This window comes from Pristis pectinata, chromosome 28 (genome assembly GCF_009764475.1).
Source record: "Pristis pectinata isolate sPriPec2 chromosome 28, sPriPec2.1.pri, whole genome shotgun sequence".
Lineage (NCBI taxonomy): Eukaryota > Metazoa > Chordata > Chondrichthyes > Rhinopristiformes > Pristidae > Pristis > Pristis pectinata.
Window position 1 is genome coordinate 25,683,514 of NC_067432.1, and position 15,059 is coordinate 25,698,572.

The following is a 15,059-nucleotide window of genomic DNA, read 5'->3' on the forward strand; positions in this document are numbered from 1 at the left end:
CGGGACCCTTCCTCCAGACTGAAGATAGGAAAAGGGGAAGCCCAATATATAGGATGGAAAAGTAGAGCAGTGATGGGTGGACAAAAGGGGGGAGGCAGGATGGGCACAGGGTGGTGTAAGGTAGATGCAGGTAAGAGATAGTGATAGGCAGGTGTAGGGGAAGGAGGGGCGAGCAGATCCACCGGGCGATGGGTAAAAGGTAAGAAGAGAGAGGGAAAAAAAGGCTAGTAAAGAGAAGAAAAGCATGGTGGGGGAGGGGGCTGGGGATTCAATATTCATGCCGTTAGGCTGCAAGGTTAGCCCCCTCCCACACTACCACTGATAGCCCCCTCCCACACTACCACTGATACATCTTCCCATTGCCAGCCCCTCCCAAACTATCACTGACAAACCCTTAACAATTTTACTTTCAATTCCTCTCACTTTCTACAGACCAAGGGCATAGCTATAGGCACTCGCATGGGCCCCAGCTGTGCCTGCCTCTCTGTCGGCTACATTGAACATTCTCTGTTCCAAGCCTACCCTGGCCCCATTCCTCAACTCCTTCTCCATTATATTGACGACTACATTGGTACCACCTCTTGTATTGGTGCAGAACCCAACAGTTTCATAAATTTCGCCACTAATTTTCACCCAGCTCTGCAATTCACTTGGACTATCTCTGACACCTCTCTCTCCTTCCTTGATCTTTCTGTCTCCATTTCAGGAGATTCCTTATCCACTGACATCTTCTACAAACCCACTGACACCACAGCTACCTCAACTACAGCTCCTCCCAACCTGTCTCTTGCAAGGATGCTATCCCTTTTTCTCAATTTCTCTGCCTCCGCCACATCTGCTCCCATAATGAGGCTTTCCACTCCAGGACATCAGAGATGTCCAACTTCTTTTCAAACCAGGGCTTCCCCCCCAACTGTGGTCATAAGAGCTTGCACCCGTATCTCTGCCATCTCCTGCACCTCTGCTCTCATCCCCACCCCTCCCAGAACCAACAGGGATAGGGTCCCCCTTGTCCTCACATTTCATCCCACCAGCCTACACATCCAACACATCATTCTCCGCCACTTCCACCATCTCCAACGGGACCCCACCACCAAGCATATCTTCCCCTCTCCACCCCTTACAGCATTTCACGAGGACCACTTTCTCTGTGACTCCCTCGTTCACTCCTCCCTCCCCACCCATCCCACTCCCACCCCGGGGACTTTCCACTGCTCCAGCCATGGGTGGAACACCTGCCCCTAAACCACCTCCATCCAGGGACCCAAACAGTCCTTTCAGGTGAGGCAGAGATTTACCTGCTCCTCCCCTTATATCATCTACTGCATTCGGTGCTCCAAGTGTGGCCTCCACTACATCGGTGAGACCAAACGCAGGCTAGGTGACCGTTTTGCAGAACACCTGCGCTCTGTCTGTAACTGCGATCTGCATCTCCCTGTTGCCAGTCACTTCAAATCCCTCTCCCACACTTTCACTGATGTGACAATCCTCAACCTCCTCCACTGCCAGGAGAATTCCAAGTGCAAACTGGAGGAACAGCACCTCATTTTCCATCCTGGAACCTTGCAGCCCAATAGCATGAATATTGAATTCTCCCACTTTGGGTAATTCCCCCCCTCCCCACAATGCTTTGCTTCTTCCCTTTACTAGCCTTTTATTCCTCTCTCTTCTTACCTTTGACCCATCCCCTGGTGGATCTGCCCCCCCCCCCCCCACACCTGCCTATCACTATCTCTTACCTGCATCTACTTATCACCACCCTGTGCCCACCCCCACCGCCCCTCTTTTGTCCACCTATCACTGCTCTGCTTTTCCCTCATATATATGTTGGGCTTCCCCTTTTCCTATCTTCGGTCCTGAAGAAGGGTCCTGACCCGAAATGTTGACTGCCTGTTTTTCTCCACAGACATGGCCTGGCCTGCTGAGTTCCTACAGCATCATTGAGATATTTAAAGGACATCTGAAAGGAGCAGTAAAGTGAGATTAGACCTGGAAAAGTATAAATGGGTATGGGGAATAAGAAGCTATTTAGGCTAGACCCAATTCCCCACTTTCAGTGCATAGCCTTGTGTTTTCCAGTGAGCAAAAGAGGCTTCACATGAAAAGTGCAGAGCATTGGGAATGGCATCATTTTATACCTGAATGCCGCTGAAATCATAGCCAACAGTGGTGAAATCGTATTAGATGCACAATGTGACTCAGGCCAGTGAGTGCCTGGCTGAACTTCTGGTGACATGAAATGACTTTCCATTTTAATCGCATTACTTTATTTTATCTACAAGAACATGGATGGGCTACATTTTATAATGGATCAGTGACTCAGACAGCAATCTGATAGCAGAGCAAGTAGACGGTATTTAAGTACTGCTGAGGAATCTGTGGGCAATATTCTGACATCATATGAACCAATAGGTTGACCACATTTAGTTTTGCACCAAGCCTAAATACTTCCTACTTTGTTTGACACGGCATAGGCCAATGAACAGCTTCCCTTGGACCCAAAGAGTTGTAAAAATGTCACCTTTTTTGGATTTCAATCACACATTTTGCCATAAATTCTCTTCAAGCTACATCTTATGGGATGAAAAAATGCACAGTGAGATTTTATGAAATTATGCATTTACTCTCTCAGAAAAATAATTCAATTAAGTTAGTGTCTATCCTTTGCACAGCTTTCCAGCAGCTTTAAAAGCAAACAATCACCATAGCGAGTCAATAACCTTCTATCTTGTCGTGTCATTGTTTGAGGTACAATCTGAGCTTCAGGGCAGACAGTTGGTCAATTTTGCTACAAATTCAAACTAGCCAATAAAGCAAACACAAAACAGAAGCAGAGCTTTGGCCTTAAAAGGGAAAAGTACATACTTACAAAATGCACTTCCTTTTGACTAAATAAAAGCAGTGTGAACCTGCCCAATCAGACTGCAGTTCTGTCCACCCCAACAAAACCTCACTACGTGGTCAGAATTAATAGATTTAAATACAATAATACTTACAGTTATTAAGACAATAAAGCGTTATCAATGATGCAAAGACAAACAGATTTTAGTTAATTAGTTTTTGGAAGTAACCAAAGATCATACTGACTAAAGTCCATTTTGGTGAATATATAACCAAGCTGAAGTGACAATAATACTTAATAAAATGGCTAGAAGCACACTGCAAGTTACCAGCAGGTAAATCTTCAAAAAAGATAAAAGCTAAAAACCATAAATTACCTTTTGAAAACATACCTCCTTTTCTGGTTTTTCCAAAGCCATATTTTCACCACAGTTGATAAGGCAAGTGAATCAATCAATGAAGAAATTCACATATCTTAAGGCTAAAGGTTTTAGCAACATAACTTGAGTTGGAGGGATGGATATTTCTTATTTGGAGGGGGGCAGCACAGTTGTAGGGTAGAAGAGGGGTCAGGAAAAAAGGGAAGAGCTACTTGAACACAAATATATTTTTTAAATCAGGGTATCGTTGCTTTGGCAGTCAACGTAGTTCACCCAGTGCAAGGATCAGGTTTATGAAGGGTGGAAGATGGAAGCCCAGCAAAGACAGCAATGGAGTTAGGAGGTCTTGGGGAGACAAACCCATGGATGAGGACATCCAGATGAAGGGTCTCGATCCGAAACATCAACAGTTTATTTCCCTCCATAGACGCTGCCTGACCTGTTAAGTTCCTCCAGCATTTTGTGTGTGTTGCCCCATGGATGAGGATTTCAGCAGAACCCACACTGAGCCAGGCAAGGAAACATAAAAATACAGAGGTAGACATCTTTTTGATGAGGAGAGTACAGTGTTAGAGACCCATGCCTAGGTCAAGTAGAATCCTGAAAATAAAAGGTGTTTAAAATCCTAAAGCTATATAATCCAAGTTTATAACTAACCTGTGGTTAAAGCCTCCTCAAGCAAATCATCTTCAGCAGGCTGCTGAATATTCCAGGATGTCACAGGCAGGTTGCGCATTTCTTCAACTGAGCCAAGCTTCACCATATCCATGTGGTTGCTTCCAGCCTTGTACCGTGGAATGAAGCACTCTTTTCTACACTGAAAAATGTCTTTTATTATATCTTCTGTCTGAATTTCATCAGACATGCTCAAAAAGACAGCAATTCTTTGGCAGTTCTGGTACTTGGGATGAACCAGTAACTGAAAGAAAAAACAGATCGAGTCAATGGGAGTTAGGTATATAGAAAGCCTCATGAAAGTTTTTATTTAAATCAATCAACTAATTTGATAATTGAAGAAGGAGACACCATGCTGTCATGATCTGAGATCTCCTGCCTGAATAATAACTTTCAAAAGGTTCAATAATAACTTTCAAAAGGGAATTGACTAACTACTTACAAAAGAAATACATACCCACATAGCAATCAGTAAACATAGGCAACAACACCAGTGCCCCACAGGCTGTGCCCTTAGCTCCTTACTATACTCCCTATGCACTCACGACTGTGTGGCCAAATTCTGCTCTAACACCATCTACAGCTTTGCAAATGACACCACTGTAGTGGGCCAGATCTCAAACTACGACAAGATGGAGTACAGGAAGGAGATAGAGAGCCTAGTGGCATGGTGTCAAGACAACAACCTGTCCCTCAATGTCAGCAAAGCAAAGGAGCTGGTCATTGACTTCAGGTAGCAGGGTGTAGTATATGCCCTGGTATCAATGGTGCTGAGGTGGAGATGGTTGAGAGCTTCAAGTTCCTAGATGTAAATATCAGCAACAGATTGTCTTACTCCAGCCCTGTGGACGCTACGGCCAAGAAAACACACCAATGCCTCTACTTGGCCTCTATATAAGTTCTATATTCGACTAAGGAAATTCAGCATGTCCCCAATGTTTCTTACCAATTTTTATAGATACACCAGAGAAAGCATCCTATCCAGGTGCATCACAGCTTGGTAGGGCAGCTGCTCTGCCCAAGACCACAAGAAATTGCAGAGAGTTATGAACAAAGCCCAGTCCATCGCACTAACCAGCCTCCCCTCCATTGACTTGTCTACACTTCCCATTCCCTCAGGAAAGCAGCTAACATAATCAAGGCCCCCTCTCAACCCGGTCATTCCCTCTTCTCCCCCTCCTATCTGGCAGAAGATACAAAAGCTTGAGAGCACTTACCACCAGACTCAAGGACATTTCTATCCCATGTTATCAGACTCTTGAACGGACCTCTCATGCACTAAGAGATGAACTCTTGATCTCCCAATCTACCTTATTGTGGCCCTTGCACTTTACTTGTCTACCTGCACTGCACTTTCTATGTAACTGCAACACAATGTTCTGCATCCTGTTTTCTTTCTACTACCTAATGTAATTATGTATGGAATGATCTGTCTGGATGGCTCACAATAAAAGAGCGTCCCACTGTATCTCGGTACATGTGACAATAATAAACTCTGGTTAGGTGGGTAGCATACAGACATCCAGAGGCCTAAACACATAATCCAGGCTAACACTCCAGTCCAGCACTGAGCAGGTTCTGCTTTGTCAGAGACACATCTGCCCTCAGGTACACAGTATGTAGAAGATGCCAGGGGAGTTCCCTTCAGGGCCCTGGCCAGTATTTATCCACCAACCAACATTACTAGTCAGTTATTTACTTGCAGCTTGTGGGACCTTGCTGTGTAAAATCAGTGCCAACTCTCTCAAGTTACTGCAGTTCAAAAGTATCTAATTGACTGTAAAGGATATTCTTAGTTACTGAAAGATACAAATGAAATGCTTACTTTTCATACACATGGGCAAACAGATCATGCTGATTAGGATGGAAGATACAAGATCCTCTTTGGTCAGTAAGAAAATGACTCCAAGGTTTCCATTCCTGTTAATTGCAATGCCATCTCTGGTTTAAGTCAAAGTTTTAAACACCATCATCAATTTAAACAATCTTGCTCCAGGCTGCATCTTTCTGACTTTATGCATATGACTGTGAATTCATATTTTGTATCATGTTTTAGAGGAGGGTAATCAGTTTTGAATCTAGAGGAGGGAAATGAGTTACAGCCAGATGGATAGTGATTGGGGAAAACTGACCATTCAAGCACATTGCAACCATGAAGCAAAATCTGTGAGAAAAGAGCACTGAGAAGAGCATGACTGATAGAGAAAATGTTTCTGACCTTTCATTAAAACAGGTTTGGACCTGAAACATTAACTCTGTTTCTCCTTCCACAAATGCTGCCTGACCTACTGAGTGTTTCCAGCAGTTTCTGCTTTTGATGCAGTTTTTTTGATTTTCATGATTGACATAGAATCTGATTCTCCACAGCCCCTGCTTAACCTTCAAGTCAAAAGGTGACGTGTTTAAATCATGCCCAAAATCGAGGCCAATATCCCATTGCAGTGCTGAGGGACTGCTGCAAGCATCATGAGGTTTTTATGTTCTTGGCCAAAAGTTATCCATCAACCAACATTACTAAAAACAAATGATCAGAACATTATCAAACTGCTGTTTGTGAAACTTACCATGCACAAATTAGCTGCTTCTTATTCAACACCATAACATAACAAATAAAGTATTGGGAATGGAAGTAACAATGAAACATGAAGACAAGCTGCATATAGTGTCGTTTAACTTGTTACAATAAAACTTTAATAATCCGCTATCAAATTGTTAGGAAATTCTGCTGATCGATATCTGACTCACTGAGTTCTGTTTTCCGTGTTCCCTGTAAATTTACCGAGTTCATTGTAAAAATTTATTATACCACTGTGTAATCTCTAAAACAAAAAAGTGAAATGAAAGTATGTTGTGGTATCAATAGGAGAAAATCTGCCACTTCAGCACCAAAGTCCCGAGGGTGCCATATTATTGGACTTTTACTGTACAATGAGAAGCTACTGATGTCAGCTCTCAAACACTTGCCAGGCAGTCTACATCTGAGATTGGAACTAAGTGTGCAGCGATTTCCTGGAAGCAGCAGTTTAAGAATTGTAAAGCTGTGCTCCAACATATTTAGTACTGAATCTTAATTTCCAAAAAAAAGTTTTAACAATATTGAGTTTGAAGCCAAGAAGTAAACATAAGCAATTCTTATTACTGCTACAAAATAATTGTAATTATTTGGTGATTAAGTGTGTCGGTGAGAATAGTGGTTGATGTCTACGTGGACTACAGTTAGATCTTTGACGAGGTCTGAAAAGTAAGAGCTCACAGGATCCACAGCAATTTGGTGACAGGAGACGGAGGGTGATGGTCAAGGGTTGTTTTTGCAACCAAATGCATGCGACCAGTGGTGTACCACCGTGCTACGACCTTTAGTGTTTGTCATATGTGTTAACTATCTGGGTGTGAATGAAGGAGGTACGAGGGGCAAGTCTGCAAATGACACGAGAATTGGTAGTGTCGTTACAGAGTTGCACAGCACAGTAACTGGTCCTTCAGTCCCAACATCCATACCAAACTTTCTGCCCATCTACACCAAACACCTTTGCCCACATTAGGGCCATGTCCTTCCACACCTTGCCTATTCCACGCCTCTTAAACACTGATATTAAGGAGTATTATCTTCAGTTACAGAATTATATTGATGAGTTGGTGAAATGGGCAGAGGGGTGACAGATGGAGGATGTGAGAAGATGCATGATAAGGTCGGGCCACCCGAGCAAGCGCTGAGGAGCAGAAGGGGTCGGTGTTCAAGCCCAAGGATCCCTGAGACTGCAGCGGAGGGAGATGAGGCGAAGGCAGACGAGATAGATGTTCTAATGCACCCACCACAACCACCCCCCCTCACCCGCCCCTGCACCACCCACCCCCGCACCACCACCAACCCCGCCCCACCTCTCCCACCTACCTACACCCCCACACCCTCCCTAAATCAACAGCCCCTCCAGGGGTGGGGTGGGGTGGGGTTGGGCGGGCCGCGTCGCTCACCCTCCGGCTCACAGCCACGGTCTGCCTCTGCTTCTCGGCGTCGCTCAGCGCCGCCACCCTCCGCTTCAACTCCAGGCGCAGGGCCTTCTTGGCGGCCCGTAACGCGGCCATGTTCCCGGGACCGTCCATCAGCACCGAGGCCCCGCCCACACGGGGCACGGACACGCCCCCTCCGCCCGCCGGCGGATGGCCGCGCCCCCGCGAACGTGCACGCGGACACGCCCCTCATCCGCGGGCTCGTGGGCGCGCGCTTGGGCTCGCCTCTCGCTTGCGACGGCACACGGACGCGCCCCTCGCCGCCGCGGGTTCGTGGACGCGCCTCGCTCCCTCTCCTTGCCTTCACTCTCCAATGTTGTTCAGGTTGTCTAGTTCCAGTTAACGTTGTGGGCTTGTTGTTGCTGGTTATTGCAGTCAGAGTTTCAATGCCAGCTCTCACACACCTTTACTCATCTCTCTCTGCGCAAATACTCCAGTTCATCTGTGTTAGCACTGCCCAACCTCATTTTTGCTCCAGTGCTAAACTACCTGTCCACCAGGATGCTTGAGGTCCCCTGTCTGAGACATCTAAGATAAGTAAGATATCTTTATTAGTCACATGTACATGGAAACACACAGTGAAATGCATCTTTTGGGTAGAGTGTTCTGGAGGTAGCCTACAAGTGTTGCCACGCTTCCAGCGCCAACATAGCATGCCCACAACTTCCTAACCCGTGTGTCTTTGGAATGTGGGAGGAAACCGGAGCACCCAGGGGAAACCCAGGCAGACACAGGGAGAACGTACAAACTCCTTACAGACAGCGGCTGGAATTGATCCCGGGGTCGCTGGCGCTGTAATAGAGTTGTGCTAACCGCTACACTACAGTGCCATGGAGCCCTGTGACCAGAGTAGATACCAGCTACTGGATTTAAGTTTCCTTTTGTCTCCTTTGTGATTTGGACTTTATTATATTTAGTTATATTTATGCACTTTTGTTTGATCTCAGTGTCACCTTATTGTTCAGAACAGATCTGTTAGATTCTCACTGCCAGAAGTAAACTCTAGTCTTAACTGAACCCAATTTTATGCGTTTCAAAATATTGGTCAGGCAAACCCTAGCTCTAACTTTAAAACTAGAGCCAAAATTGAGCCCTAACCCTAATTCTAAACATTATACCCCAATGCTAACTGCACTTCATACTTTTATTTTGCTATGAATGAGTGCAGATAAGATTTACCAGAATGCTAGAATGAGAGACAGGTTATGTGGAGAGGCTAGGAAATCTGGGATTCTCTTCATTGATAGTGAGAAGTTAAGGCAAGACTTAATATGCTCTCAAAATTATAGGCATACTTAATGGAGTAAATGGAGAGAAAGGATTTATATTGGTAGAAGGGTCAGTAACCGGTGAGCAGAGATTAAAATAATTAACATAGGAGTATGAGAAGATTTTGTTTTACACTGTACGATGATGGTAGGATCAGAGTGATTATTAAATGTTTGCTGGGCATTGAGAAAGAGCCAGAGTTCAATGAAATGGATAGCTCTTTCTCAGAGCCATCAGGAGTATGAACGGCCATTTGACCACCTTCTTTGCTATGAAGCTTGAAGAAGGCCAAATGGCTAAGTACATTCTTTGGTGTTGTGCTTTGATGTTCATGATAGGATAGTTTAAGGGTAACAACACGGTGTCCTTGAGATACGACACAGTGTCCTGTTGCACGTCCAAGTTGCACGTCAGGAGCTGAATCTACTTTTAATCACAGCCATGTTGGGTGTTGAAGTGATGTGGGGGTGATGATGTAGTTGCAATAACTACAGACACAACTAGCTTTGGGATATCCACTAACAACTGCCATTCACATTCCAGTCATTCTCTCACAAATCAACAAATTCCAAATTCACACTGTTCCTTTGACATCTCTTGAAACTTTTGTTTTACAGCCACCATTCTTTCCTTGTGTTGGAACAAAACTTCAAAAATTGAGCAAAACGGAATCAAAGATCTTGCTACAAATTACATTTTCTTTTTTTTTGTAATAACAACCTGTAAAGTACCAAATGTGTCCCCTGAAAGATGGATGGAAAAGAGATACAACAGGAATAGGTACAGCAGGGGAATTCGCTTGTACTGTTAAGGAGGGTTTAAACGAGTTTGGCAGAGGGGTGGGGCCCAAGGACAGAATCAGAAGGAAGAAAAGCCAAGCAGAAACAGAAAGCAGTGATTCAGGTGAAAGGTATTCAAAATGGCAAAGGCAAGAGTGCAGAGCATTGACAGAACATATCAGGAAGGGGCGGAGTCATAGCGTCATAGAGCTTCACAGCACAGAAACCGGCCCTTCAGCCCATCTTGTCCGTGATGCCCATCTACACTGATCCCATTTGCCTGCATGAGGCCCATATCCTTCAACATCCAAGTACCTGTCCAAATGCCTTTTAAACACTGTAATTGTTTCTGCTCTACCACCTTCATTGGCAGCTTGTTCCATATAACCACCACCCACTGTGTGAAAAACTTGCCCCTCAGACCTCCTTTAAATTTCTCCCCTCTCACCTTAAACTTATGTCTTCTAGTTTTGGACTCCTCTACCCAAGGAAAAATACTCTGATTATTGACCCTATCTATGCCCCTCATAATCTTATAACCTCTGTAAGGTCACCTCTCAGCCTCCCACACTTCAGTGAGAATAAACCCACCCTATTCAATTGCAACTTTAAGGCCCTCCATTCCAGATAAAATCCTGGTGCACCTCTTCTGCATTCTTTCGAATATTACCACATCCTTCCTGCAGTGTGGTGACCTGAACTGTACACAACACTTCAAGTGCGGCCTAACCAACGTTTTGTACAGCTGCGACATGATGTTTCCACTCTTATACTCATTGCCTCAGCCTATGAAGGCAAGCATGCCAAATGCCTTCTTCACTACCCTATCCACTTAGGAATTTGAACCCCAAAGTCTCTCTCTATATCAACAACCCTAAGGACCCTTCCATTTACTGTATAGGTCTTGCCAGCATTTGATGTCCCAAAATGCATTACTTTATGCTTGTCAAGACTGAATTTCACCTGCCACTACTCTTCCCAAGACCCTCTGATCTGACCCTTAAGACCCTTAGATAACCTCCTTTGCTATCAATGACTCCATTAATTTTTGTGTAATCAGCAAATTTACTAATCAGACCACCTATATTCTCACCCAAGTCATTTATATATACATATATATGACAAACAACAAAGGTCCCAATGTAGCGGCTGCTACCGCAATGCGAGAATAAAGACACGAGTCTGCAAGCTGTGGAACAAGACTGATTTATTTACCCACCTTGTGCGGGCCTTTTATGCGGCGCAGTTCCCACCCTCTGAAAATGGAAATGACGTACACGCTATGTCATCAAAACTTTTCGCGCACGCGAGTTCTCCCCGTCGCTCGGGGAAGGCGAAGGCCTAGCGCCATCTTGGGCCTCGCCGCTCCAACGACGCGCGCCCCGACCGCTGAGCCAGTTCACTTGCGCGGACGGTGAGTCGCCACACCAGCACCATTCTCTGTGGTACACCACAGATTACAGACTTCCAGTCAGAAAACAGACAACCACTGCCATCTGCCTCCAAGCACCAAAGACAATTTTTTGCCAACACACCTTGGATCCTTTGTGGTTTAATCTTCTGGATCAGCCTACCATACGAGAACGCATCAAAAACCTTGCTGAAGTCCATGTATACCGCCCTGCCCTTCATTAATTTTCTTAGTTACTTCCTCTAAAAACTCCATCAGATTTAAGAAACAGGATTTCCCCTGCATAAACCCATGCTGACTCTCTAAAGAGTCCCTGTCTTTCTAAATGTCCATGAATTCTGTCCCCAAGAAGTTTTTTCAAGAATTCCCCTACTACTGATGTAAGACTCACTGGCCTGTTGTTCTCTGGCTTATCGGCACTGCCTTTATTGAATAAGGGAACAACCTTTCCTATCCTCCAGTCTTCTGCTGCATAAATTCAGGCTAACAGAGTGTACAAGCACAAGAGTTAAAAGTTCAGTTAAAAGCAAGGACAGTTAGGGTGGGAAGAGCCAGCCTTGGATAACTAAGGAAATAAAAGAAGGCATCAAGCAAAAAGCTCATGCGTACAAAGTCACCAAGAGTAGTGGGAAACTGGAAAATTGGGAAAACTTTAAAAAGCAACAAAGGACCACTAAGCAACCAATAAGGAAAGGGAAGATAGATTATGAAAGTAGACTAGCACAAAATATAAAATAAGATAGTAAAAGTTTTTATAATTATATAAAGTGGAAAAGGGTGCTGAAAGTGAACGTAGGTCCCTTGGAAGATGAGAAGGGGGAATTAATATTGGGGAATGTGGAAATGGCCGAGGCCTTGAATGACTATTTTGTGTCAGTCTTCACGGTGGAAGACACGTCTAACATGCCAAAGAGAGATGTTATGGATGCAATGGGAGGTGAAGACCTCGATACAATCGCTGTTACTAAAGAGGTAGTGATGAGCAAACTCGTGGGCCTAAAGGTAGATAGGTCCCCTGGTCCTGATGGGATGCATCCCAGGGTACAGAAAGATGTGGCAGATTGGAAGACGTAGAGGCATTTGTGATAATTTACCAAAATTCTCTGGACACTGGGCAGGTCCCAGCGGATTGGAAGACAGCAAATGTCACGCCGCTGTTTAAAAAAGGGTGTAGGCAAAAGGCAGGTAACTATAGGCGAGTTAGCTTAATGTCTGTGGTCGGGAAAATGCTTGAAGCTAACATTAAGGAAGAAATAGCAAGACATCTGGATAGAAGTGGTTCCATCAGGCAGACACAGCATTGATTCAGGAAGAGCAGGTCCTGTTTGACAAACTTACTGGAGTTCTTTGAGGATATAATGAGCACAGTAAATAACAGGAAACAGGTGGATGTTGTATTATTGGATTTCCAGAAGGTGTTCAATAAGGTGCTGCATAAAAGATTTATCCATAAGATAAGGATGCATGGAGTTGGGGGTAATGTATTAGCATGGATAGAGGATTGGTCACCAATAGAAGGCAGAGGGTTGGGATAAGTGGGTGTTTCTCTGGTTGGCGATCAGTGGTGAGCAGGGTGCCGGAGGGGTCGGAGCTGGGCCTGCAACTGTTCACGATATACATTAACGATTTGGAAGAGGGGACCGAGTGTAGCTTATCTAAGTTTGCTGATGACACTAAATTGAGTGGAAAAGCAAATTGTGCAGAGGATGCAGAGAGTCTGCAGAGAGATATAGATAAGTTAAGTGAGCGGGAAAGGGTCTGGCAGATGGCGTACAATGCTGGTAAATGTTAGGTCATCCACTTTGGAAGGAAAAGTAGAAGATCAGATTATTATTTAAATGGTGAAAGATTGCAGCATGCTGTTGTGCAGAGGGACTTGGGAGTGCTTGTGCATGAATCACAAAAGGTTGGTTTGCAGGTGCAACAGGTTATCAAGGCGGCAAATGGAATGTTGGCCTTCATTGCTGGAGCGATTGAATTTAAGGGCAGGAAAATTATGCTGCAACTGTACAGGGTACTGGTGAGGCTGCACTTGGAGAACTGCGTGCAGCTGTGGTCTCCTTACTTGAGGAAAGATATACTGGCTTTCGAAGCAGTGCAGAGAAGGTTGATTCCGGAGATGAGGGGGTTAGTCTGTGAGGAGAGATTGAGTCACCTGGGACTATACTCACTGAAATTCAGAAGAATTATCCCTTTCATAATTTTATAGAAATATATAAAATTATGAAAGGGGTAGATAAAGTAGAGGCAGGAAAGTTGTTTCCACTGGTAGGTGTGACTAGAACTAGAGGATATGACCTCAAGATTCAGGGGAGTAGATTTAGGACAGAGATGAGGAGAAACTGCTTTTCCCCAGAGAGCAGTGAATCTGTGGCATTCTCTGCCCAGGGAAGTAGTAGAGACTACCTTATTAAATATATTTAAGACACAGTTAGATAGATTTTTGCATAGTAGGGGAATTAAGGGTTGTGGGGAAAAAGACAGGTAGGTGGACCTGAGTGCATGACCAGATCAGCCATGATCTTATTGAATGGTGGAGCAGGCTCAATGGGCCAAATGACCTCCTCCTGCTCCTATTTCTTATGTTCTTATGAGAGCACCAGCAAGTTGAATCAGACTAAGGAGAAATGACAGGATAAAATTAAAGGCAAAAAAGCACAAAGAAAAGGGGAAGGCAATTCACAATAGATTATGTCAGCCTAAGGATCTTCCTGGAGTCAGTGAAAATAGAAGTGATAAAACTAAATTTGGTTTGACATGCATGTACCATAGGGTGTGGTAAATAAGGTTGGTCAGCTGGGAATATTATGTGATTGCAATACCAGGAACTTGGCTGAAAAGAGGGCAGAACTGGGTATTATATATTCCTGGATACAAAGTGTTTAGGAAGGAGAGGGAAGAAAAGGGAGGGGTGGCAGCATTGACTGAAGAGAATACTAGAGTACTGGAGAGAAAGAATGGCACTGGGGGTTCAAAGAGAGAATCTGTTTAGTTAGAGCTTAAAAACAGTAGAGGGAACATTACACCACTAGGTATTTTTTTATTATTAAACAGGTCACCAATAAGTCAGTGAAATATAGAGGAGCAAATACACATGGAGGTTACAAAGAAGTGCAAAAATTCTAGGGTAGTTACATCAGGGGACTTTAGTAGTAGTATTAAGGGTGGAGAGGGTGAGAGAGTTTCTGAAATGCGTCCAGTTTAATTTTCTAGGGCAGGTTTCTGGTCCAACAAGGTAGGAGGCACTGCTGGATCTGGTCTGGGAAATGAGGTGCATCAAGTTTCAGGAGGGGAACATTTCAGAGATAGTGATCATAACATCATAAGGATCAGGTTAGCTATGGAAAAGGAAAAGTGAAAACAATTAATTGGAAGGAGGCCAATTTTCAGTGAGATGAGAATGGATTGGTAAATTGGGATTGACAGGTAACACATCAACAGAACAATGGGCTGCCTTTAAGGAATAGGTGGGTCAGGTAATGTTCAGACTTGATAGAGGTGTACAAGATGATAAGAGGCATAGATCGAGTGGACGGTCAGAGACCTTTTCCCAGGGTGACAATGGCTAACATGAGGGGACATAATTTTAAGGTGATTGAAGGAAGATATAAGAGGGATGTCAGGGGTAAGTTTTTTTTTAAAAACACAGAGTGGTGGGTGTGTGGAACACACTGCCAGCAGAGGTTGTGGGGCAGA

At 44.3% G+C, this 15,059-nt stretch overlaps 1 protein-coding gene across 2 annotated transcripts in view; it reads right to left on the reverse strand.

Moving 5' to 3' along the window:
• The window catches only part of mthfs (5,10-methenyltetrahydrofolate synthetase (5-formyltetrahydrofolate cyclo-ligase)), a 33,490-nt gene extending 25,423 nt beyond the window's left edge, over positions 1–8,067 (reverse strand). The window contains exons 1-2 of one of the 2 annotated variants that reach the window (XM_052040513.1): positions 7,869–8,067; positions 3,879–4,140 (exon numbers count right to left, since the gene is read on the reverse strand). In XM_052040513.1, the coding sequence (XP_051896473.1) occupies positions 3,879–4,140; positions 7,869–7,997 (391 nt within the window). In that variant the 5' untranslated portion in view covers positions 7,998–8,067. Of the gene's footprint in view, positions 1–3,878; positions 4,141–7,788 lie in introns of both variants that reach the window. The other variant, XM_052040514.1, reaches the window with a different exon arrangement.
• Between the last annotated feature and the right edge of the window lie 6,992 nt (positions 8,068–15,059).